The 27,563-nt window shown below is 42.1% G+C and overlaps 1 protein-coding gene across 5 annotated transcripts in view; it reads right to left on the bottom strand.

Moving 5' to 3' along the window:
- Positions 1-27,563, bottom strand: part of NINL (ninein like) — a 116,312-nt gene that overhangs the window by 7,303 nt on the left and 81,446 nt on the right. For 4 of the 5 annotated variants that reach the window (XM_075862924.1, XM_075862928.1, XM_075862927.1 and 1 more), the window contains exons 18-23: positions 8,304-8,408; positions 7,751-7,820; positions 7,161-7,394; positions 5,972-6,256; positions 1,532-1,795; positions 1,022-1,096 (exon numbers count right to left, since the gene is read on the bottom strand). In XM_075862924.1, the coding sequence (XP_075719039.1) occupies positions 1,022-1,096; positions 1,532-1,795; positions 5,972-6,256; positions 7,161-7,394; positions 7,751-7,820; positions 8,304-8,408 (1,033 nt within the window). Of the gene's footprint in view, positions 1-1,021; positions 1,097-1,531; positions 1,796-5,971; positions 6,257-7,160; positions 7,395-7,750; positions 7,821-8,303; positions 8,409-24,869; positions 26,238-27,563 lie in introns of all 5 variants that reach the window. The other variant, XM_075862929.1, reaches the window with a different exon arrangement.

The raw sequence follows: 27,563 nt of genomic DNA, 5'->3' as shown, positions 1-27,563 counted from the left end.
GATTGGTAGGAGCCAGACCTTTTGGACCCCTGCTGATCACGTGAACCCTTCAGTCTAATTTCGCAGGAAAAAAATCTGTGCAGGAGCAGCAGCGCTCCACCAGTGTCGCTACTCCTTTAGTATGAGAATCGGTGGGGGTGAGACCCCCCTAAAGATCAGTAAATATGGAATATCATGGCGATTACCATCATAAAGTATTGTGGGGAAACCCCTTATGATGGGGTTTTCCCAACAAAGAAAGCAACGTTATCTTCCTAGGATATGCAATCAATTTCTGATAAGTGGGGGTCAGACTGTTGGGGCACACGGTGCTGATTTAGCGCTGCAACCTTTCAGTTTTCCCCTGCACAGCAGCGCTCCCGACCACATACTGTGCAGGGAACTGCGATGCAGCTCTAATCAAGCACATGCGACTGTACTGCAGTTTCCTGCACAACCAATGTTCGGGAGTGCAGCTGTGCAGGGAAATAAAGGTTGAGAAGTCTGCAGCGCTAAATCAACAATGTTCCTCCTCCTTCTCAGTATCAGTGGAAGATTCGACCGTCAGATCTTCACTGATCAGAAAGTGATTGCATATCCCAGATATGCCGTCACTTTTTTGATGGGAAAGCCCCTTTCAGTAAATTACAGTAATGCTAATATTTTCCCTGTAGAAATAACCAACCATATTTTAACTGAAAAGTATATTTGTGCAGTCTGAAGGGCAAAATATTTATGACCGACTATGGTGATCTATTTCTTTGGTACATAACGTTTCTCTTCAACAGGACCTGTACAGCTCTTCACAGATTTTCCCCCCCTAGTGGTGGAAATAGGTAGCTGAGATTTTGTATTGAATAGGTGTGTGAGAGAACAAAAGGAAAGGTGTGCCTTACTGAAGAAACAGAGTACAATAGCCTATACCAAGCACAAACAAAAATGTAAGCTGCTAGTTTCTTTAAAATAAAATAAAAAGGTTAGCATTGTTATATACACTTTAAGCTATTGCTAATGAGAACTGGTTAGAAATAAAAACACTAACCTGCTTGTTGGTCTCATCCAGTCCATTGAGAAGATCTTGTTTTTCCTGCTTGTGCTTATGAATCAGATTTTCAATCTTTTTTTTTTTTTTAATAATTAAAAGAAAAACAAATGGGATGTTCAAAACGTAACGTTTTAAATAGTAAACATTAATATTTTTTAACATATACAGTATATATTATTTTTCCCCAAAATGTAAACCTAAAAACATAGAAAAACAACCACCACCCCATTTCCCATTTAGCTGCATGGTGGGTATATATTGGCATTCTAGACCACCTTGATATCGTCCCAAAATGGAAAAACTCCATGAAATGTGACAACCAGTGTTGCACCATCTAGGAGACTAGGTGAGAACGGTATAGCAGCTAAAATGCTGCCCCCTACAGTCAATCTCTGCACTTTCCCATCTCTAATTTGGGGAAATGGGGGCCACCATTTTAATTTTCACTCCAGTAAGCAAAATGGCTAGAAGCGGACGCCAACCCACTAATCATTTTACGTCAGATACCTTGTTTTTAGATAACTGCAGGTCATGTTCCAGTCTTTCGCGGTCTTGTTGCCAGTTAGTTTGCTGCTGCACCTTCTCGCTCTCTCCAGAGAGGAGTTGGTTCTGGAGCTTCTGTATATCTGCTATAACCTCCTCCTTCTGTTGGGCCATTTCTCTCAGCCGGTCTTCTAACTGATGGACAACCTTCAGGTGTGAAGTGTTCTGAACCTCTAGATCGGATACTGTACAATTCAGCTGCAATAACTCATTATGGGTTTTGCAGGTCTGGAGATTTAAAAAAAAAAAACACAAATCAAGCTGAATGTACAAACCTTGAGGACCTTGGCATCACAAGACTATCACTAGAACCTCAGATTATTACACAGGGCTGCCGCTAGTGAATTCCCCATACTTACCTATGTCAGACACATTCTTATCCGTGCTATCCGGAATACATGAGCAGAGGAGTCATTAAAGGGGTTAACACAGGGGTGTAGCTAAAGGCTCATGGGCCCCGATGCAAGAATTCTTACTGGGCCCCCCCCCCCCCCCAGTGTGTATAGGAGACAGCATAGCATATCTATAGCACTACGACCCTATAAACTATGGATAGGATTAGATACAGTGGCTCAGCAGACAGTATCACACAGGATAGGATTAGATACAGTGGCTCAGAAGGCAGTATCACACATGATCGGATTAGATACAGTGGCTCAGCAGACAGTATCACACATGATAGGATTAGATATAGGGCCCAGCAGACAGTATCACACATGATAGGATTAGATACAGTGGCTCAGAAGGCAGTATCACACATGATCGGATTAGATACAGTGGCTCAGCAGACAGTATCACACATGATAGGATTAGATATAGGGCCCAGCAGACAGTATCACACATGATAGGATTAGATACAGTGGCTCAGAAGGCAGTATCACACATGATAGGATTAGATACACAGCTCAGCAGACAGTATCACACATGATAGGATTAGATACAGGGCCCAGCTCGCTGACATTGCGTCTCCAGCGCTGTACCCAGGACAGGTAAGAATAATAATTTTGCTTCTTTATGTGTTACTGATTATTTTTGTGTGTTTGTGTTTTTTTTACAGGTTCGGTTGTTGGACTTCGGATTCGAGGACTTCAATAAAATGGTTAATGAGGGTTGTGTTTTTTTATTTCAATAAAATATTTTTCTATGTGCTTGTATCTTTTTAAACTTTATTATCACCGCCTTAGTAATGGCCGCTGGCTGATTGACAAACTCCATTACTAAGGCGGGGCTTAATGTTAGCCGGTGCAGAGGCTACACTAACCCCCATTATTACCCCGGTATCCACCGCCACCAGGGGTACTGGGAAGAGCCAGGTACGAACCAGTACCCGACCATCTGTAGTGACGGGCAGGCACTGGGGTGGCCGCAGGCTGGTAGTATTAGGCTGGGGAAGGCCAAAAACCGTGGCCCTTCCCACCCTGGTAATGCTGCCTGCTGCTGCTGTGTTGCATCTGGCTGGTTATGAAAATTGGGGGGGGGGACCCCACATTGTTCTTTCCAAATATTTTTTTTTTTTTTTAAATGACGTGGGGTTCCCCCCCATTTTTCATAACCAGCCAGATACAATAAAGCAGCAGAAGCCTAGCATCACCAGGGTAGGAAGGGCCACTGTTTTAGCCTTTCCCCTCCTGATAATGCCAGCCTGCGGCAACCCCAGTGGTCGACCATCACTACAGATGGTCAGGTACTGGATCGTACCCGGCTCTTCCCAGCACCCCTGGTGGCGGTGGGTACCGGGGTAATAAAGGGGGTTAGTGTTAGCCTCTGCACCGGCTAACACTAAGCCCCGCCTTAGCAATGGACACTGTCAATCAGCCGGCGGCCATTACTAAGGCGGTAGTAATATAGATTTAAAAAAACCACAAAGACATAGAAAAAATATTTTATTGAAATAAAAAAAAAACCCACACACAACCCTCATTAACCATTTTATTGATAATAAAGAAAAAGCTGTCATCGAAGTAGTCCTGGAATCCGACGTAGTCCAACGACCGAACCTGTAAGAACACACACCAAAAATGATTAGTAACACGTGTGTTAGGCTTAGATACAGGGCCCATGTGTGATACTGTCTGTGGGACCCTGTATCTAAGCCTACCACAACGTAGGCTTAGATACAGGGTCCAGCAGACAGTAATCTTATACAGTATAAGATTACTGTGTGCTGGGGCCCTGTATCTAAACCTAGTGTGGTAGGCTTAGATACAGGGCCCAGCAGACAGGATCACACATGGGCCATGTATCTAAGCCTACCATGTGATTGGCTTAGATACAGGGCCCAGCAGACAGGATCACGCATGGGCCATGTATCTAAGCCTACAGTGTGGTAGGCTTATATACAGGGCCCACCAGACAAGATCACACATGGGCCATGTATCTAAGCCTACCATGTGATTGGCTTAGATACAGGGCCCAGCAGACAGGATCACACAATCTGTGATCCTGTCTCATGGGGCCCCTAAGTCTGCTACATCGTAGGCTTAGGGGTTGTGCAGTCCCTAAACATTGATGGCCTATCCTCAGGATAGGCCATCAATAGCTGATGTGTCGCCCGGGACCCGCAAATCAGCTGTTTTGAAGGGGCCGCAGCACTCGTACGAGAGCTGCTTCCCCTTCATTTCACTACTCGCTCACACTGTGAATCGCCGACACGGATTCACAGTGTGACCGGAATGAAGGGGAGCAGCTCTCGTACGAGTTCTGCGGCCCCTTCAAAACAGCTGATTGGCGGGTCCCGGGAGACGGACCGCGGCAGTCAGGGCTAACCTTACCTTCCTCTTCGGCCGCGGCGGGAGTTCTGTCGTCTCGATGCTGTGCGCGGCGCATAGCGCTGTGACGTCATGCGCTGCGCACAGCGCCTGACCTCAGGACCTCCGCTGCCATCCGGAACCAGGAAGGTAAGTAAAGTATGTTACTATAGTAACAGGGGCCCGCGGCCCGAGTTACTATAGTAACTTTTTATTGATGTGGTGCGGGGGGGCCGTGGGCCCCCCTGGCTTCGGGGCCCGGTCGCAATTGCGACCGCTGCGACCCCTATAGCTACGCCAGTGGGTTAACACCTATAAATGTATACCACAAACCTTTATCGGGAGCCAACACAATTGATACAATATATCTTTATTCAATATAGGTTTATTTAATAGCCTGTATTAATGTGTAAGTGTTTGCTGATGTGATATTTTGTGTTTCCTATTCTGGGGTTGAGTCTCATCCCATATTATCTCTTGGGAGCACTGGCACTTTATTGGTATCCTGATCTTACAAGATATAAATGTGTGATCTGGTTATTGCACCTTATAACTATATTCTCGACATTGTACGTGCGACCACCTCTTCGGTCTGTTTTATGTGACTTTAGTTGATTTTGAGACAGCTATTGTTCTATATTTTACTATTTGATCTAATAAAGATAAAATTTTATGCATTATGTGTTGGCTTACTATGAAGAATTGTGGTATACTTTTATAGGTGTTGAATCTATGTGGTATACCACATTATTTATTAAGAGGGACATCGGTTTCTTAAACAGGTCTAATCATAAAAGTGGTTGTCCAGTTCAGAAGTCCCATTTTCATATAGCATATTAGGGAATTTGGCTTTAATAGCACGGGGTCCTCTGTTCAGGATCCTCATCTCTTGGCCAGAGTGGTTACAAAGAGTGTAGAAAACCCCTTTAACTCCTATATCATCAGGTAACAATGGCTAAAATAGTCTGTGTGTCTGTGAAAATTGGGCTGAATTGCAATACTAGGCACAGCCCGTGGACAAGTGTGTTGCCGTTTCTGGAAAAAAGTAGATCCTATTTTTTAATCCCGGATGAACCGGTTGGTATGGGGTGCCTCTGTACTGCTCAATCAGCCCTCGATTACCACAAACATACAGTATTAAAACAACAAGATGTAGTTTTAGGCTCAATCATGATGTAGGATTATTAATTTAATGAGAACTTTATGCCGTCTCAACACCGTAAAAATGGAAACAGATAGTAATCAATAAATGTGCAGTTTGACCATGTATCTCCCACAATGACACATGTCCATGGTTAAAGCGGATCTGTCATATTTATGCTGCCCAGATAAGAGAACAGCTGCAGAGCCATGTCTACCAGGTAAAATAGATTGCGCCAGCACCATCTAAAAGTCAACGAGGATAAAAGTATAAGTAAAGTAAGAAAACTTCACATATATTTATCTTATATATAAGGCTCTGTTCACATATGCGCTTTGGCTTCAATATAGAACGGAAGCCATAACACTGTGCCGGATGCATTGTATGACTGATCCAAGTGGCGCCTAACTTATAATGGGGTCCATCGGATGTTCTGTCAAGGTTTCTGTTTTGGAGTCAAGAATAGATTTGATTCTGGTACAACCCCTTTAAAATCAAATGACAAAATGTACATACCTCCTGGTGCGATATTTGCAGCTCACTCTGAAGCTTTTCTTTTTCTCTCTGCCATTCATCCTGGTTATGAAGGCTTTCTCTCTCCAGGACATTGAGCTTTGCCTGTAGTCGCTCTATATGAGAGGCTGATTCATGCTTTTCATCAATGAGCTCCCTCAGTCTAGCATTCAGTTCTTGAACGGTCTCATAACTGACTTCCCTCTGAGAGCTCAGATCAGACACCGTGCTGGTCAATTGGAGGCTCTGAGCATTCAGCTGGCACAGTTCATCCCAGTATTTCTCATTCTAAAATAGGAAAGGATTCCCAATCACACAACATATGCCATTGTGGTTCCACATTTCTGAAGTCATTCTTCTATCCTAGTTCTGATAATCTGCTTTTCTTTTGAAATATATGGAACTCATGCTCCAGTGTTCCCTACTCGGCCTTATGCGTGTAATTTTCCCTATTGCCAACATATGTTCTATTCATGAGTGCACATACAGGGCAGCAGAGATAGTGTCGTAATTGGGGTGGTTCCACATTGACATTTTTAGCAGAGGCTGGGTTCCCATGAGTCGGATACGCTGCGTAAAAATCATGCAGCGTATCAGATCTGGAACCCGCAACAGCCTGCGTCCCAAAAGTCGCACCATATTGTAGTATGGTTTTTCGGGCGAAATTTCCTGCTTCGCAAAAAAGAGCGCATACGTCTCTGCGCGTAGTCCAGCCTCCTACAATGACGTTGTAAGCCATGTGATGCTGCAACAGTCACATGGGATGACATTTTATCCCTGGAGGCCGGACTACAGGAGTTCTGGGCAAGTATGATTTTTTTTTTTTTTTCCCGGAGTTCTCCTCTTGTGGCGTAATCACACAGCAAAATTTGACACACTTGGTTTTCTGTTGCGGAATTTTGGATTCCCATTGAGTTCAATGGGGAAAACCTGCGAAAGAAAATCAAACAAACACTGCATAAATTGATATGCTGCGGAATTAAATTCCGCACCGCATGCCAATTAACATTCACGCTGCGGGGTTTTTTCAAAATCTCATCCACTTTGCTGCTACTGTAAATGCTGCGGAATTTCCACACAAAATTCCACAGCGTTTACGCTACATGGGAACCCGGCCTTAAATTTCATACTACGGGCCCACCTCTGTTTTATGTACATTACTGGTCGTAGCCCAGTCCACATACACCTTTACCTCTTGCTTTGATATTTGTAGTTCTTGCTCCAAGCGTTCTTTTTCTTTTTGCCATGATAACTCTTGTTGAAGTTTATCCTCCTCCAGAGCATTAATGGCTTCCTGCAGTTTAACCAGCGCAGAGTTTGCTTCATCCTTTTGCTCAGTGATCTTTTTCAGGTTGATGTTCATTTTATGTATTGTCTCCGGTTGCTGTGTATTTAACCGGGACAGCTCAGCCTGGTATTCCTGGTTCTGAAAAAGTGCAGCCTGAGCATGATGATATTTAAGGGCAGTCGTGACATGACAACTATAATGTACATTGTCCCGAAATCTAATGTTCACAACCTTTTCCCCATGCAACATACTTGTGTAAAAAATTAGGCCCGCAAGCTTTTATTTTATATAGGCATGTAAAGAGCAGGTAGTATAGGCCAAGGCAGGGAAGTAGCGGAATAGTATATCGGACCAACACCTAATAAGCAGTTCTGTAAAATGCTAGTAGCCAACTAGAACAAGCATCGGTCATTTTCATGCTGTATCCAAACTATATAAAACTTCTCAAAACATGTATATTAATACCAAATTGAAGAGCATCTGCCGTTCCTCACCTGTTTGCTTAGGTCTTCTAGTGTTCCATGTGCTTTATCAGTTTCTTTACTGAAATCCTCAATTTGAATTCTATATTTCATAGAATAAAAAGAACAAAACAAAAATTGTCACTCTACGGTCAATCCAAATGATAAAGGCTTAGTCAGAGATCATGCTGTATTTGTATGTAAGAAGGGGCCCCAGGAGGTCTCACAACGGAGAACCTCAGCGATCTCCTGTTATCTGTGGAGGAAGGCGGCAAGAAGTGTTCAATTTAACTGCAGCGCAATCGCAGGTGAAGTTAGGCATTACACAGTTCCTTGTGTAATGCACAGATGTGTCGGGTCCTCCAAAAGCAAAACGATCTGTGTAGCCACTCCCTGCTCTAGCTAATGGAGGGGGGTCCTGAACACTAGACCTCAAAATGACCTAAAAAATAGTGAATGTTTTCTATGATAAAACGTAGAATAGCTATTGGTTTCAAAATCTACTCATACGCCAACTTCACTAGTGATATTCTATGGCAGCACTTTTAGACTGTTTTGTGTTCTCATGTACAGAGTAAATCATTACCTGTACTTCTTATTTGAGTCATCCAGATTCAGGATTTCTTGCTGGAGTCGCTCTGCTTTATTCCGGAGGAAGATGTTATCATCAGACAATCGGTCGAGCTCCATCCTAAATAAATGTTGGGGAAAAAAAAAAAAGACCTATATCACTTTCAGTAATATAGATAGACAAAAAGTTTCCTACTTTATTGGTAGTAAAATAAAATAGGGTGCAATACATTAGTTATTAACAGATTTTTTTTGTGAGTTAAATGGATGCTCCGATTGGTTGCTGGTAGATAGTATGGATTATGGAAATAATTATTATGACAGACATGCTTTAAATCTACATAAAAAGTTCAGGAATCTTACAAGTACTTTGTTTTATTGATTTCGTACCGATTTTTAGTTACTTCATAAACCTAACTGCTGGTTGCCCTTAGAAACAGACTGCAGTTTATCGCTACTTTGCTGTCAGACATGTGACCTAACAGCTTAAAGTGTACCTCCAGTTATATTAGTTAGAAAGACATTACATCCTACATTAGCTCTTAGGCCCCATGCACACAAACTTATTTTTGCGGCCGCAATTCACCTGCAAATCTGCGGGTGAATTGCGGCCCCATTCATCTCAATGGGACCATGCACACGACCCTGGTTTCCATGATCCGTGCATGACCCAGGAGCCTGGACCGAAAAAAGAACGGACAGGTCTTATTATGGCCGTGTTCTGTGGTCCAGGCTCATTGAAAGGAATGCACGCGGCCATGTGCATGGCCCGCGATTTGTGGGCGGCCTGCGGGTGACACTCCGTGGCCGTCCGACCCGAAAATCACGGCCGTGCACCAGGCCTTATACTGAATAAAGACAGAGCATGAAGCTCTGGTCTACTGCATAGGTAAGAGCAGCCCGAAGTACGCACCACGACAGAATCAGCCAATCAAGTTATACTATAATATTAAACTATTATTGCACAGTACTGCCCTATAATCATTTGGGAGAATCACTGTTTTTTAGAAAACCAAGATCAGCCATGTGTGTGACTAATGTCACCACAGGGGACTTTTTTCCCCTTCGAAGGGGTAGTTTACTCAACATTTTTAGTGACGATTCTGATGCGGAAGCAGTGTCGGAATCAGCGCCAATTAACGCCCCAAATCGCCCACCATTGATTTTGATAGGAGACAAAGTTGTTGTGTTTTTTCCCTGAGCGGCTTTTTGCTGCTTGTGGGGAGGGGAGCGGTATGCTCTTTCTTCGAGCAGTTTACGCCTCTAACCTCCCATTAAAATTCATTGGAGGCAGAAAGGCCTGCAGCTCTCGTTTAGAGCGAATTTTTGCATTAGATACATTGGTAAAAAAAAAAAAGGGAAAAAACACTGGCAACTCCAAATCTGCCTAAAAATTCCTGAGGCAGATTTTTTCTGCCTAAAGAAAACATTGTGAACCTAATGGTGCAGTCACACACAGCAGATTTTGTTGCAGAAATTTCTTTGACTGAAAATCAGTTCCATTCATGTGAATGGAGTTGTTTCTGCAGCAAACACATGGATTTCTACAAGTTCCATTGAGATGAATGCAACTAAGGCCCCATGCACACGACCGTGTTCGGTCCGTGATATACGGTCCGCATGTCGGCTGCATGTCCCGGACCGAACACAGTGCAGGGAGTCGGGCTCCTAGCATCACACTTATCTATGACGATAGGGGTCACTGCCTGTCCGCGGAACTACTGTCCCGTACTGTAATCATGTTTTAGTGTGTGACAGTAGTTACGTGGATAGGCAGTGACACCTAGCGTCATAGATAAGTATGATGCTAGGAGCCCGGCTCCCTGTACTTTGTACGGTCCGGGACAAGCGGCCGACATGCGGACCGTATATCACGGACCGAACACGGTCGTGTGCATCAGGCCTAATTTTTGGTTGCAGAAATTTCTGCAACAAAATCTGTTACGTGTGAATCCACCCTAAGTGCCCTTTTAAAAGGGCCAATAATCGGGCAAACGAGCGTTCCTATTGATGCTAGTTCCAGATTATTGCCCTCCAAACGCTCGTTCATCGGCTGATTTTATCGTTTATGCAGCTACAAATATAATAGTTGTCGGCAGCACATCTTCCTGTGTAAACAGGGAGACGCGCTGCAGACATGATAGAAATGTATGGGGACGAGTGGTCGTAATGAGTGCTCGTCCCCATACATTACTGATCATTGCTCCTTTTGAAAAGAGCACATGAGCGCTAATCGAGCTGCCTCGTTAAATCGGCACTCTTTTTCATGGCCCATTTCAGGACGTGTAAGAGGACCTTAAAAGGGTATTCCCAACGATATAATAGTTAGATAATGTCAATATCTCTATTTTAGTAAATACATTCATTTTTCAAATCTGTACTGTTTTGCAGATATGAATTAGGGTATGTTCACACGCTTAACCAAAAAAGTCTGACAATACGGAGCTGTTTTCAAGGGAAAACAGCTCCTGATTTTCAGACGTTTTTTAAGCCACTCCAGATTTTTCGCGGCGTTTTTTTACGGCCGTTTTTTGGAGCCGTTTTCAATAGAGTCAATGAAAAACTGCTCCAAAAACATCCCAAGAAGTGTCCTGCACTTCTTTTTCGCTAAAGTTTTTTACGCGGCCGTTTTTCAAAACGGCTGCGTAAAAAAACTGCCCGTCAGAACAGAGCGCCGTTTTTCCCATTGAAATCAATGGGCAGATGTTTGGAGGCGCTCTGCTTCCGATTTTTCGTCGTTTTTTTGGGCATTTGCGGCCCGAAAAACGGCCGAAAATAGGCCGTGTGAACATACCCTTATTCTCCATCCAGGCTTCCCTTCATTGTGTGTAACCTGTTACATATGGTTACGACCACCGCCGTTATTCAGCAGTGGTGGCCACGCTTGCGCTGTTCTTCCTCTTTATTTTGCAGTGAGGGTGGCCGGGATCTCGGGAACGCCCATGCTAGAGCATGCGCAGTAGCTCCCTGCCCGACCACCTCTCGAGTTCTAGTCAAGTCTATAGAATGACCCCCAGGCATGCGCAGTAGCCCTGGAGCCGTCTTGTACTCGGGTATAGGCCAGCCGAGTTATCTGAGCCCTTATCAGAACTGGTATGTAACATTGTCTGTTATATACTTATGCTACACAGCAGCATGGACTGGCCACTGTCCATTGTGTAAGCTGCACATAAATCAGCTGTATGAGACAGCGTCCTGCTCTGTCTCCTATGCTCTCATCGGCTGTAAGAAAGCCGTCCCGGTATCAGTGCGGACTTCTGTACTGCCGACAGGAGCACAGGAGAAAGAGCAGGACGCTGTCTCATACAGTTGATTTATGTGCAGCTTCCATCACGGACCCTACAGTCAGGGGCTCCTCCAGGACGGGAATTCCCGGCCAGAGTGTCGGAAACGGTCTGGAACAACGTCGGGAGCGTGCACGAACAGAGCAGAGCGGTGTGATTGACATAAAGCCACTCACGCCCGCCTCTTAGAAAATATAACCAGCACTAGCTGCATTATCTAGTTGAGAAGTTAGGAAATTAATATTCATTTTTTTATTTTATTTCTTTAAAGCAATGTATTTATATTTTTAGGTTTGGGATGTATTAAGAAAAAAGAAAAAAAAAACTCCACATGGGAATAACCCTTTAACTTCTTTAGGAGCCCCAGTTACAGTGGAAAACACACACACACATAGAGATCGATAGATCGATATTTTTACACACACACACACAGTAGTGTTAAAAAACAAAACAAAAAAAAACGAGCAGTCCAACATCATTAAAGAGGCTCTGTCACCAGATTTTGCAACCCCCATCTGCCTTTTGCAGCAGATCGGCGCTGCAATGTAGATTACAGTAACGTTTTTATTTTTAAAAAACGAGAATTTTTGGCCAAGTTATGACCATTTTTGTAGTTATGCAAATGAGGCTTGCAAAAGTCCAAGTGGGTGTGTTTAAAAGTAAAAGTCCAAGTGGGCGTGTATTATGTGCGTACATCGGGGCGTTTTTACTACTTTTACTAGCTGGGCGTTCTGACGAGAAGTATCATCCACTTCTCTTCAGAACGCCCAGCTTCTGCCAGATCACGCTGTGACGTCACTTCCCCAGGTCCTGCATCGTGTCAGATGAGCGAGGACACATCGGCACCAGAGGCTACAGTTGATTCTGCAGCAGCATCAGCGTTTGCAGGTAAGTAGCTACATCGACTTACCTGCAAACGCCGATGCTGCTGCAGAATCATCTGTAGCCTCTGGTGCCGATGTGTCCTCGCTCGTCTGACACGATGCAGGACCTGGGGCAGGAAGTGAGTGACGTCACAGCGTGATCTCTCGAGAACACGCTGTGTCTGCACTGTCAGAAGCTGGGCGTTGTGTAGAGAAGTGGATCATACTTCTCGTCAGAACGCCCAGCTAGTAAAAGAAGTAAAAACGCCCCGATGTACGCACATAATACACGCCCACTTGGACTCTTGCAGGCCTCATTTGCATAAATACAAAAATGGTCATAACTTGGCCAAAAATGCTCGTTATTTAAAAATAAAAACGTTACTGTAATCTACATTGCAGCGCCGATCTGCTGCAATACGAGATAGGGGTTGCAAAATCTGGTGACAGAGCCTCTTTAACCTGATAAATCAATGGTTTTGGTAGAAGTGATATTTCTAAATAGCAAATAATTTACTTGTTAGAGTAGCAGAAAAAAAAACAGAGCCAACAATTAGGACATGCCGCTCATTCTGAGTAATAGAATCATTAGTTATAGGAGCTTGTTAAAAATAGTAAAGAATTAAATTGGTGAAGTCATTCATTCTGTGGAACAACAGGTGTCAATTTTGGCCCTTATATAAGGTAGGAGGGTGGCAAATGCTGCACCTGTTGGTTATAGTGCAATTCCTTCTGAAATATTGGGGAAAATGGGTCGTTCCAGACATTGTTCTGATGAAAAACCGACTTTGCTTAAGTGGATTGGAGAGGGAAAAACAGAGACGTACAGGAAATCATAGGTTGCACTGCTAAAATAATCTCAAAACGGCAAGCAAAACCTGAAAGACGTGGAAGGAAGCGGGAAACTACTGTCCGAATGGATCGAAGAATAGACAAAATGGCAAAGGCTCAGCCAATGATCATCTCCAAAAAGATCTGAAGTTACCAGTGAGTACTGCTACAATCAGAAGACGATTAAGTGAAGCCAAGTTACCAGCAAGAACTCCCCGCAAAGTCCCGTTGTTAGAAAAAAAAAAAAAGTCCTGAATAGGTTCAAATTTGCCAAGGAACACATTGACTGGCCCAAAGAGAAATAGAGCTATAATTTCTGGGCTAATGAAAGCAAAATTGTTATTTTTGGGTCTAGTGGACGCAGACAATATGTCAGACGACCCCCAAGCACTGAATTCAAGCCACAGTACACTGTGAAGACAGTAAAGCATGGTGCTGCAAAAATCATGATATGGGGAGGTTTGTCATACCATGGTGTTGGGCCTATTTATCGCATACAAGGGATCACAGATCAGTTTGAATATATCAAAATACTTGAGAAGATCATGTCTATGCGGAAGAAGAAATTCCCTTGAAATGGGTCTTTCAACACAATGACCCAAAACGCACCAGTAAGCGAACAATATCTTGGTTACAAACAAACAGGGTTGAGGTAATTGAGTGGACAGCCCAATCCCCTGATGTCAACCCCATAGAGAACTTGTGGGGTGACGTCAATAATGCGGTTTATGAGGCAAACCCAGAAAAAAATACAGAACTGTGGAATGTCGTCCAATCTTCCTGGACTGGAAAACCTGTTCAGAGGGGCCAGAAGTTGGTCGACACCATGGAACAGAGATGTCAAGCAGTTCTCAAACAATGGTTATGCCACTAAATATTAGTTCCGTAAAGTGAAATCTGAAACATTTTTTCAGTTTATGCTTAACATTTTTGAGTTTTAAAATAAAATAAAATACTGGCACTGCTATTGTTTGGAACAGCCTAATATTCCTTTTTTTTTAACTTTCTGTAAAGGATTTACACAAACTGGATAAATGTGGTTATTGTTTTGGAATTGAATGTGTAGCATTTCCAGTGCATTTGTATTTAGGCAAATAAAAGTTATTATAATGATCTTGCGCTTTATTTTCTTTTTTAACCCGTTCGCGCTTCTTGACGAACTATTCCGTCATGGTAACCACATAGTTCGCGCTCCGTGACGGAATAGTACGTCACGGGAGGATCGGCCATTTCGGCCGTCCTCCCGACAAATACAGGAGCTATGACAGCTGCTGTCTAGTACAGCAGTTGCCGCAGCTCCTACAGCGGGGACCGATCGCGGTGTCCCCGCTGATTAACCCCTTAGAAGCAGTGATCAATAGCGATCGCGGCTTCTTAGGGGTTAAAGCACCATCGTCGGCCCACTACATGATAGCGGACGCCGATGGTTGCTATGGCAACCGGACGCCTCATAATTGCATCCGGCTATGCCATCTACGGAAGCCTAGTGGGTTCTGACAAAGTCAGGACCCACTATGCTTGCTGTCAGCGAGTAGCTGACAGCTCTAATACACTGCACTATGCATGTAGTGCAGTGTATTAGAATAGCGATCAGGGCCTCCTGCTCTCAAGTCCCCTAGTGGGACAAAGTAAAAAAGTAAAAAAAAGTTGTGTAAAAATAAGAACAAACGTTTTAAAAGTTAAAATTCCCCTTTTTCCCCTTAACAGTCCTTTATTATTAATAATAAATAAACTATACATAATTGGTATCGCCACATCCGTAACATCTTGAACTACAAAATTATTTCGTTATTTATCCCGTGAGGTGAACGCCATAAAAGAAAATAATAATAAACTATACCAGAATCACAATTTTTTGGTCACTTCACCTCCCAAAAAAATGGAATACAAAGATCAAAAACTCGCATGTACCTAAAAATGGTTCTGATCTAAACTGCAGTTCGTTACGCAAAAAACAAGTCCTCGCACGGCTTTATTGATGGCAAAATAAAAAAAAAAGTTATGGCTCTTAGAATAAGGCAACACAAAAAGTAAATGATTTTTTATAAAAAGTATTTTATTGTGCAAACGCCATAAGACATAAAAAAAACTATGAACATCTGGTACCGCCGTAATCGTATCGCCCCGCAGAATAAAGTGAATATGTCAGTTATAGCGCATGGTGAACGCTGGAAAAAAAAAATAGAATTGCGGTTTTTTAGTCACCATGCCTCTTAAAAATAGAATTAAAAAACTGATCAAAAAGTCGCATGCACCCCATGAAAACTACAATGAATTCCTCAAGGGGTCTAGTTTCCAAAATGGGGTCACTTTTAAGGGGTTTCCCCTGTACTGGTACCTCAAGCTCTGCAAATCCGACATGGCGCCCAGAAACCAATCCAGCAAAATCTACATGCCAAATGGCGCTCCTGCCTTTGAGCTCCGCAGTTTGTCCAACCAGCAGTTTATGACCACATATGGGGTATGGCCATAATCGGGAGAAAATGCTTTACAAATATTGGGGTGCTTTTCCTCCTTTATTCCTGGTCAAAATTTTAAAAAAATTTACCTTCCATCGGACAAATGTGATTTTCAATTGCACAACCTAATTCCAGAAAAAGCAGCAAAAAAAAATAGTGGGATCTAAATGCCCACTATACCCATCGATAAGTTCCTTGAGGGGTGTAGTTTGCCAAATAGGGTCACTTTTAGGGGGTTTCCCCTGTTTTGGCACCACAAGACCTCTTCAAACCGGACATGGTGCCTAATAAAAAGGAGGCCTCAAAATCCTCTAGGTGCTACTTTGATTCGGAGGCCGGTGTTTCAGTTCATTACCGCACTAGGGCCACATGTGGGATATTTCTCAAAACTGAAGAATCTGGGCAATAATGAGTTGCGTTTCTCTGGTGAAACCTTCTGTTTTACAGAAAAAAAATAAAAAAAGGATTTTCTGACAAAAAAAAAAAAAATTAAATAAGAAAATTTCACCTTTCCTTTGCTTTAAATTCCTGTGAAACACCTAAAGGGTTAATAAACTTTCTAAATGCTGTTTTGAATACTTTGAGGGGTCTAGTTTCTAAAATGGGGTGTTTGATAGGGGTTTCTAATATATAGGCCCCTCAAAGACACTTCAGAACTGAACTGGTACCTAAAAAAAAAAAAAAAGAGGCTTTTGAAATTTTATTTAAAAAAATGAGAAATTGCTGCTTATGTTCTAAGGCCTCATGCACACGACCGTAGCCATGTGCACGGCCGTGATTTTCGTGCCGGCAGGCAGCGGACTGTCAGCCGCAAGCAAATCGCGGGCTGTGCACATGGCCGCGGCCATTATTTTCAATGAGCCAGGCCCGCAGAACACGGCTGTAATAAGGCTTGCCCGTTCTTTCTACGGTCCGGGCTCATGCACGGACCGTGGAAACCACGGTCGTGTGCATGGCCTATAGGAATGAATGGGGCCGCAATTCTCCCATGGGATTTTCGGGGGAATTGAGGGCGCAAAAGCACGGGGCCTAAGCCTTGTAACGTCCTAGAAAAAAAACAAAACAGAAAGAATGTTCAAAAAAATGATGCCAACATATAGTAGACATATGGGAAATGTGAACCAGTAACTATTTTGGGTGGTAAAAATCCTCTGTCTTACAAGAAGATGAATTTAAATTTAGAAAAATGCTATTTTTTTTTCACATTTCCTCTAAATTTTGCTATTTTTCAAAAATAAACACTGAATATAAAATCAAACAAATTTTACCACTAACATAAATCACAATGTCTCACGAGAAAAACAATCTCAGAATCGCTTGGATAGGTTTAAGCATTCCGAAGTTATTCGCACATAAAGTGAAATTTGTCAGATTTGAAAAATGGGCTCAGAGCCTTAAGGCTCAAACTAGGCTGCGTCCTTAACCCCTTAATGACCGGGCATGTTTGTACCTTAATGACCAAGCCAGATTTGTCAAATCTGGTATGTCTGACTTTATCAGAGAATAACTCTGTGAAAGTTTTGAATATCCAAGTAATTCTGACATTGTTTTTTCGTCACATGTTGTACTTTATTTTAGTGGTAAAAGTAGACTGATACGATTTGCGGAAATTAATTAAAAAATAGAAAAATGGAAGAAATTTTGTAAAAATTACCATTTTCCCCTATTTTTAACTGCAATATGTCACATATGTAAACACATACTGTACAATTTTTTTAATTAAATATATATGTCTATCTCTTTACTCCATTTTGGCAGCACTTTTGAAAAAATGAAATAAATTTTCAGCAATTTAGAGGACTTACAAATTGAATAATAATTTTATAAATTTTGAAGTACATTTTGTTTTCCTGCACCAAGCCAGGTTTTCAGAGGCTCATAGGTGTCAGAATGGTGGAAACCCCCACAAATGACCCCATTTAGAAAACTAGACCCCTTAAGGTATTTACCTAAGGGTATAGTAAGTATTTTGACCCCACAGTTTTTTGCTAAATTTAATACATAGCAGGTGAAAAAAAAAATAATTTCACTTTTTTTCATAAAAGTATCAGTTTGAAGACCAATTTCTTTGTAAAGCGACCATGAGAATGAAGAAACACACCACAAAATCTATCACCCGGTTTCTCCTGTTTTCAAAAATACCAACATTGTGGCCCTAATGCGCTGCCTGGACACACGGCAGGGCCCCAAAGGAAGGGAACACCCGGAGGCTTTCAGGACTCATATTTTGCTTGAAAATATTTTAGGCCCCAATGTACATTTGGAGAAGCTTTGAGCTGCCAGAATGATAGAAACTCCCCATAAACGACCCCATTTCGAAAACTAGACCCCTTAAGGTATTTATCTAGGGGTATAGTTAGCATTTTGACCACACAGGTTTTTCGCTAAATATATTGAAATTAGTCTGTAAGAATTAAAATGTACTTTTTTTCTGAAACAACATAGAAATTTTTATTATTTACAAGGAATAACGAAGAAAATGCACCCCAACATTTGTAAAGCAATGTCTCCCGATTACGACAATACCCCATATGTGGTAATAAACTGCTGTTTGGACCCACAGCAGGGCTCAGAAGGGAAGGAGCGCCATTTGGATGATTTTGCTGGAATGGTTTTCGGTGCCATGTCGCATTTGCAATGCACTGGAGGGACCAAAACAGTGGAAACCCACCAAAAGTGACCCCATTTTGGAAAAACCTTCAAGGAATTTTTCTAGGGGTATAGTGAGCATTTACACCCCACGGGTCTTTTGCAGAGTTTATTAGAATTAGGGCGCGAAAATTAATATCAACATTTTTTCCACTAAAATGTTGCATTTTCTCATTTTCACAAGGGATAAAGGAGGAAAAAAACAACCATTTTTTTATAAAGCAATTTCTCCCGAGTACGGAAATACCCAACATGTGGTCATACGTTTTTTCATTAGAAATGAATTAACCCTTTCAGGACTGATCCATTTTTTGCTTTCATATTTTAGATTTTCACTCCCCGCTTTCCAAGAGCCATAACTTTTTTATTTTTCCATCAATAGAGTGGTGTGAAGGCTTATTTGTTGCGGGACAATCTGTAGTTTTCATTGGTACCATTTTGGGGTTCATGCGATTTTTTTTTTTATCACTTTTTATTAAATTTTTTTGCAATCCTGAGCAAAAAACAGGAATTCTGACACCGTTTTTTAGGTTTTCTTTTTGCGGCGCTCACCGTACGCTATAAATGACATTTTTACTTTATTCTGCAGGTTGGTACGATTACGGCGATACCATATATATATAGGTTTGGTCCTTTTTTTTAGCGTTTGCGCAATAAAATGACTTATTTATAAAAAAAAAAATTCTGTGTCACCATATTCTGAGAGCCATAATTTTTTAGTCAAAAAAGCTGTGTAAGGGCTTGTTTTTTGCGGGACGGATAGAAGTTTTTATTGGTACTATTTTCGGGTACATGCGACTTTTTGATCACTTTTTATTCTTTATTTAGGGAGCGGTGGTGACTCAAAAAATTGCGATTCTGTCGTAGTTTTTTATTGGTTTTTTTTGGGGTGTTCATCGTGCGGGAAAAACAACATTATAGTTTTATAGTTGGGTTCGTTACGAACGCGGTGATACCAGATATGTGTACTTTTTTAACGTGTTCATTTTTTTTCTATAATAAAAGTCTTATTATAGGAAAAAAAGCATTTAGTGTTTATAGAACTTATAACTTTTATTTTTACACTTTTTTTAAAACATTTTTATTACTTTTTTTTACTTTTTTAACTTGTCCCACTAGGGGACACTTAGACTTGCAGCTTTGATCGCTGCTAGAGTACATTACACTACACACGTAGTGTAATGTACTCTAACTGTCATTGTGACGTGACTGTCACACTGACAGGAAGCAGAGGAGGAACGGCCGGACGCTGTTCCTCCGAGGCTTCCGTGCATGGCAACCCGGAGGTCATTATCGGACCTCCGATTGCCGTGACAAGCATCGGTAGCCCCCACGATCACTTCGTGGGTGCTGCTGATGTGCTTCAAACCACTTAAATGCGGCGACGGCAATCCGTCGCCGCACTTAAGGGGTTAACTGCCGAAATCAGCGGCGATGGTCCGCTGTCCGGCAAGACTGATGTCTCAGCTGTCGGGGACAGCTGTCAGCGCGGGTCTGTCACTCTGTGTTTACACAGAGTGACAGTTTGAAATGCGGACGAAAATGAACGTCATGGTGCGGGAACTAGCAGCCGACCATGACGTTCATTTTCGTCCTTGGTCGTTAAGGGGTTAAGGGGTCAAAACTCACTGCTGGTTTTTTTTTGTTTTTTTAACACTACTGTATACAGGTCCTTCTCAATGAATTAAATTAACTTTTTGAGGATATTCTATTTCAGTAATTCAATTCAAAAAGTGAAACTCGTTATATAGATTCATTACACACAGATTGATCTATTTCCAGCATTTTTTTTATTTTAACCCCTTAAGGCCATTTTTTTATTTAAGGCCATAACGTTTTTTTTTTCCGTCAATAGAGTGGTGAGAGCTTATATTTTATGGGAGGAGTTGTAGTTTATCGGTAGCATATAATGTACTGGGAAGCTGAAAAAAACTATTTGCAGGCAGAAATTGGGAAAAACTGCGATTCCTTATGTTTTGGGTTCCATTTTTTACGTCTTTCACCGTGTGGTAAAAAAAAAACAACTTAACTTTAATCTGTGGCTCAATACGATTACGGTGCTATCAAATTTATATAGATTTTTTTATATTTGAAAACTTTAAAAAAAAACAAACTTTTTGTTAAAAAAAAATTAAAATAGTTTTGTTTCACCACATTCTGAGAGCCATAACTTTATTTTTCCACGCATTGTGCGGTGTGGGGGTCTTATTTTTTGTGGGACGAGCTGTAGTTTTTATTGGTACCATTTGTTAGTAAATATGACTGTTACATTTTTTTACGGCGTTCACCGTGTGCATTAAAGAACGCTATATTGTAATAGTTCAGACTTTTACAGACGCAGCAATACCAATTTTGTTTACTTTTTTTATTTTTTACATTACCCTAGAAGAAAAATGGGAAAATGTTGTTTTTTTACGTTTTAATTTAAAAAAAAAATGTCAATACTAAAAAATGTATTTCACTTCTTTTAACAAATTTTATTAGTCCCACTAGGGGACTTGAAACAGCGATTGTTAGATCGCTGGTACAATATACGGTAATACTAATGTATTGCAGTATATCGTCATTTTTACAGGCATCTGTTAAGCCCTGCCACAGGCAGGGCTTAACAGAGGCAGAGTGAAGGCAGCCCTGGGGGCCTTCATTAGGCCCCTGGGCTGCATTGACAACCAAAGTCACCCCCCGATCTCGTTGCGGGGTGGGAGATGAGCTGCCGGAGGGGGCCGCCCCCCTCTTTTCCATGCCTCAGATGCTGCAGTCGCGATGGACTGCAGCATTTGAGAGGTTAAACCGCCTGGAACAGCGCGTTCGCTGCTAATGGCTGTTAGTCCTGAGTGTCGGCTGTAAAACAAAGCGGACACCCATAGCATATGGAGCACGCTCAGCATGTGAGCGCGTGCTCCATACTTCTCCCCCTGCACCGGTGCGTCCTGGTGCAGTAAGGGGTTAATGTTGATGATTATGGCTAACAGCTCATGAAAACCCAAAATTTAGTCTCTATATTGGGTAAAAGTTGAAGATTGTAGACTCATGGTGCCACACTCTAATCAGCTAATCAACACAAAAAAACCTGCAAAGGTTTCCTAAGCCTTTAAATGGTCCAACAGTCTGGTTCAGTAGGCTACACAATCATCGGGAAGACTGCAGACTTGACAGTTGTCCAGAAGACAGTGATTGACACACTCCACAAAGAGGATAAGCCACAAAAGGACATTGCTAAAGAAGCTGGCTGTTCACAGAGTGCTGTATCCAAGCAGATTAATGGAATATTGAGAGGAAGGAAAAAGTGTGGTAGAAAAAGGTGCACAAGCATCAGGGATAACCGCAGCCTTAAAAGGATTGTCAAGAAAAGGCCATTCAAGAATCTGGGGGAGATTCACTAGGACTGAACTGCGGCTGGAGTCAGTTGCTCCGTGTCCAAGTTCCTGTTTTCAGATGAAAGTCAATTTTGCATTTCATTTGGAAATCAAGATCCCAGAGTCTGGAGGAAGAGTGGAGAGGCATCAATCCAAACTGCTTGCGGTCCAGTGTGAAGTTTCCACAGTCAGTGATGGTTTGGGGAGCCATGTCATCTGCTGGTGTTGGTCCACTGTGTTATATCAAGTCCACAGTCAACGCAGTCGTCTACCAGGAAATTTTAGAGCTCTTCATGCTTCCCTCTGCTGACAAGCTTTATGGAGATGCTGATTTTATTTTCCAGCAGGACTTGGCACCTGCCCACACTGCCAAAAGTACCAATACCTGGTTTAATAACCATAGTATTACTGTGCTTGATTGGCCAGCAAACTCGCCTGACCTAAACCCCATAGAGAGTCTATGGGGTATTGTCAAGAGGAAGATGACCCAACAATGCAGACGAGCTGAAGGCCACCATCAAAGCAACCTGGGCTCCCATAACACCTTAGCAGTGCCGCAGGCTGACCGCCTCCATACCACACCACATTGATGCAGTAATTCATGCAGAAGGAGCCCCGACCAAGTATTGAGTGCATATACTGTCCCCGTATATAGCGCCTTGTGACTGGAGTGAACGAGCGCCGATCAACGAGCGGTCTCGTTGATCGGCGCTTGCTGCACTGGCCAAAGTCGTCCGGTGTACTAGAGCCTTTAAACTGCGGTTCTCAAGAGCAGTAGATGTGGATGGAGGATAAGAGCCATTGTTTGGTTACTTATGCCTCATCACTATAAACAAAAATGCAAGCATTGATACCCATGGATGTATTCCACATTCATGGACAAGATAATATTGTAATATTACTCCACATTTTTGGTTCTTAACATCACTATTGAGCAAGCAAATTTCAAAAGTAATTTTGCTAAGTAATTGAACCACTACAAATAACCTGTTCATTTAGCCAGACTTATTAAAATAATCACAAGCAAACAGAGGACAGCACTACAACATCAGTTCATTGAAAAAGACTCCATCACAGGAGTTGAAGCATTGTACTGGGGGGGAGGTGGGGAGGTTAAACAGATCAAGTAAATTACCCTACATGTTGGAACTTCATTTTCTTTCTTCATATTAAATCATGTGATCAAAAGGTTCCCCCACTAAAGGTTGTTAGTACAGATGGGACCCCACCAATCCTAAAAATAAGGGACTGTGACTTTACATTTAAATTAATGGAATTGTGTGGAAGCTACTAGATGGTGCCCGGTCAAGAGTTGCCTTGTTTCAGGGGAACTGGGTAGAGGAATAGCTAAATGCTTTACCTAGACATGCAGCCCCTTCATTCTATGGATTGCCCTCCACTAAACATCAATGGCATATCCTATTAATATGTTCTTAATATCTCGGGTGAGAAAACACTGTTACACCGCACTCGAGAGACTACGACCAATCCAACATTCCTATCATCTGCAGATCTTTTCTTGCCTGTACTGACTTGAAGTGCTCTAGAGAAGAAGCCCGGTAGGCAAAGTACCGCTTCTACAGACCATGTCCAATATTAAGGTATTCAAAATAGCAGCACCCAATGTATATGTGCACTATGCACTGAAAATACAGCTAAAAACATTAAAGAAAAGCGTAATACTGAATATAAGACTGATGTAAGGAATGGAGGTTAATATGGAAGAGGAGGGGATCTCTAAGGCTCAATTATGTGTGGATTTAGCAGGACCTTTTAAAGAGCAATAGTTCTATACATTACTTTTTTGCAAAAGTTTTTTTTCTATGTTTAACCTTAACTGTTGGCTGAGAAACTAAAGAAAAATTTATTTTCATGAGGCCTTATTCACACGAACGTGTATTACGTGCGTGAAAATCACGCGCGTCGCACGGACCTATGTTAGTAAATGGGGCCGTTCAGACAGTCCGTGATTTTTACGCAGCGTATGTCCGCTGTGTAAAACTCACGACATGTCCTATACTTGGCTGTTTTTCTCGCATCACGCACCCATTGAAGTCAATGGGTGCGTGAAAATCGCGCACGGCACACGGAAGCACTTCCGTGTGACGCGCGTGATTCGCGCAACAGTAGATAAAGAAATGAAGGAAAAAATAAAAGCACTTCCTTCATTTCTTTTCCAAAACCGCGTGTCATAAGCATGGCATATGCGTGAAAATCACGCAGCCACGCAGAACATACTGATGACACGCGCAACTGCAACACGCCGAAAAACGCAGTGATGCGCGAAAAACGGCCAAGTATAGGACATGTGAGTTTTACGTAGCGGACATACGCTGCGTGAAAATCACGGACTGTCTGAGCAGCCCCATTCACTAAGATAGGTCCGTGCGACCAGCGTGATTTTCACGCGCGTATCACGGACGTAATACACGTTCATGTGAATAAGGCCTAAGTGTGAAAACAGGAGGCAGAAGAAAATTTCTTTAAATTTGCTAACGGTAAAAAGTGTTATTTGTTCACATACCTCATCCATAGAGGTTCCTCATGTAGGGGGCCAAATTACTGCCGCATATACATTACATGTGAGAACTTCATGTGCTCATTTCAACTAACTTTACTCACACAAACCCAGGGAAGGGTTAAATTGTAAGTTGTTTTATATCCATATAAGCTTTTACACACCGCAAAGAAAGATTTACATTCAAACAAAAAGGACAGGGATATGCTACATATAAAACAATACATAAACTACTGCTAATAAAAATTGATCAATATAAAAGTTTTAAAATTACATTTTAATTTGTATTGTTCGTTAGATTAAAAGTGGAGTGCACAAAAGAAAAGGAGGATGCCTTATAGAACATCATATCATTCCGCAGTCTCCCTCAACAAAAAATACTCTTGGCAACAAAATACATAAAGTGGTGAAAATGTGACCTAAACATCAGTGTTTCTCTTAATGGTTAGTGACTCAATGCCCGTATTCCCCTGCCACCCTATAGGGTAATTATTTATCAACGATTAAGAGTAATCAGCCTCAAATCTAATACATTTCCTGAGATCAAGTGGTCAGTGGTGCAGTTAGTAATGTGTGAGAAGCCCCCTCAGCATTTCGGAGTGAAAAAATTCCATGGTCTAACCTGTCATCCTGACAAGCAGAAGTCTGTTTTTCTAGTCTTCGTACCAAGTCTTCCAGCTCGAACAACTGGTCTTTCACATAGTTCTTCTCGCTCTCCAGTTCTTCCTTGGCTTCCTGGACTTGCTTGGTGGCCCATTCTTCCATCTCTTGCCACTTACTCATAGCCTGCTCAATCTGCAGAACACGCACTTCTTCTTCACTGCTCCTTAACTGCTGGAGTAACATAGTATTTTTGGCTACAAGACCTTCTACTGTGACTTCTCCAGTCAGAGACACGTTTTTAAGCAAGTCATCCCCAGGCAAATCTCGCTGGTCCGCCATAACCACTTCCTCTTCTCTTCTTGATTTCAGCCCGCAGTCCAAGCCAACATTGCCGGCTAACACGGCCACCTGCGTCTCCAGATCTTCCTTCTCACTACCAAGCAACTGAAGCATTGATTCCAGCTTCTGCACACGTTCTTGGCTTTCCTGCAACTCAGAAACTAATTCTTGTGCCATGGCCTCAGAAAGCAGGCATGTGTCTGCCCTACTTTCCAACAAGCTGCTTAGATGTTCTTTTTCTTCTTGAAATCTTTTTGGCTCTTTCATAAGGGTTGTTTGAGTGTTTGTCTGCTCTTGCAGCTGGGCTCTCAGAGAGGCTACCAAGCCCTCCATCTCCTGTAGTTTTATCAATGTGCTCTCCTCCGCCTCATTGAAAGACCGTCCTTCAGGCAGGTCTACAGAAAATAAAACCGGCTTGTTCTGAGCGTTGGGGCTATTGATATGCTTCTTGTGCCTTTCGATGAGCCTTTCACTGGATGGTTTGTTATTTGTACTATGCGTCAGTGGCGTATTTTCATGATGGTGTACGTCACATATGACTTGTCCAGCATCAGATTTATCAGTCACAGACCACAGGGAATGCATCTGCTGGTTTAGATCTACAGTCACCTCGACACCAGGATCACAATGTCCTTTCTCTGACGCTTGCGGTTTTCTCATAATGACACAAGAGGTTTTAGCTTTTATCAACAGGGTATTTAAACCCTCAATTTCCTGGCTTAGTCTATTAATGTGATCTCTATAATGGCTTTCTAGTCTTTCCTTCTCAACAGCAAATGATTTGCAGATGCCAACTTGCTCTTCATTTTGTTTTTCCAGTTTTCTTAGCTGATCTTTTTTCCACTGTGTCGTTAAGGTTCTCTCCCTTTCTTCCCACTGGTTGATCTCACAGATGTGGTCTCGGATCAACGCATTCTTCTCCAGGTCGTGTTTCCTCAGGTCGTCGTTTTTTTCGTTGAGGTGCTGTTGCATTAAATGCTGGCAATGTTCTGAGTATTTTGCTTCAATATGTGCCAGTTTCTCAATAACTTCCTCTTCTGCCTCTTCCCTATAGATAAATGGACGTTCACCTGAATTAAACACAGTTATACACGCATTTCACAGAAATCTGCCTATATGAAAGCCGCCAAAGAACACAGCGGCTGGCATTCACCACATCAGAGCGTTTTATACAAATACCATCCATGCAGCAATTTGTTACTAGGGGTAATTTCAGAGGGAACATCTGAGGTAATATATGGAGGGGGCCCTTCTATTAGCCAAAGCAAGAACTAATTATTTTGGAGGACGGAGTGTGTCCCTTCTATTAGTAATAAATAACGTGAGCCATAGGTCAGAGAATCTGACCTCTATGATCAGTTAGTTCCCTTGTAATGCTCAGATTTGGGGGGAAAAAAAAAAAAAGTGCTCATTGCTGTATGTGGGAAGGAGCGTGACAATAGCACTCAGCAACACATGATGGGGGGCTGAGGTAGCTCTTAAAAAGGACACAACCTAAGTTCTATTTTATCTCCACTGGCTGTGCTATTGAATGCAACCAGTTGTATATTAGTAGCCATTTCCAGCTGTGGAGAGGCTGTAATGTTCGGCAATGTCTGCACCCACTAGTTCAGCTCACATATGTCAAGTTCTGGGAACCTCCAGGAACAGTGGCGCTTTATAGTAAGCCCAAACTCTCCCTTTTAGATGCACATCCAGCTAAGCTTTGTCTTTTATATCAAGACGTGAGGGAGAGAAGAGGCTGTCAGATACCTCTGAATAAGTTTGTCAGGCAGCCAAAGATATTAGTTTGTTGGCTGAATCCCTCAAAATTGTCGTGATCCATCCACCATGTTGTAATGTCTATAGCCAGCTTAGTGTAGTCAGATCACCCCCAATAACTGAATGCAGTGGTCTGTTCCACAATGAAGAAATCAGTTAATGCCATATGTGTTGTGGAGCGGACCACCGAATACTGGTAACAGGGGATACCAACACCAAACAGTGAAGACCGTAAGTCTTTGCGCGGGACAGATTGTGCAGTGTGAATGTAAAGGGATTTTGCAGGGCCTAAAAGATTTTTTCCCATAAATGTTTTTTTCATTAAATATACTGTATATTACTACATTCATGTAAAAAAAATAAAAAATATATATCCTTGAAATAAAAAAGGCAAAAGGGAAATTACTACAAATAAATGCAAAACAACAAGCATGTTCGCTATGGACGAAATCTCCCCTTTTTTAAATCTCTGTAGTGTACCCGCACTTTCTACGGTATTTGGTTACTTCACAGAAGCTATTTTGACTGCAATCTTGAGGCACTGAGATCAGAACAAATAGCAATAGATAAATCATTCTAATATGAGCACAGATCAGAGGAAAGCACAACATTC

This window comes from Rhinoderma darwinii, chromosome 4 (genome assembly GCF_050947455.1).
Source record: "Rhinoderma darwinii isolate aRhiDar2 chromosome 4, aRhiDar2.hap1, whole genome shotgun sequence".
NCBI classification, from domain to species: Eukaryota; Metazoa; Chordata; class Amphibia; order Anura; family Rhinodermatidae; genus Rhinoderma; species Rhinoderma darwinii.
Note: the sequence above shows the minus strand (reverse complement) of the source record. Positions and strands in the feature narration are given on the sequence as shown.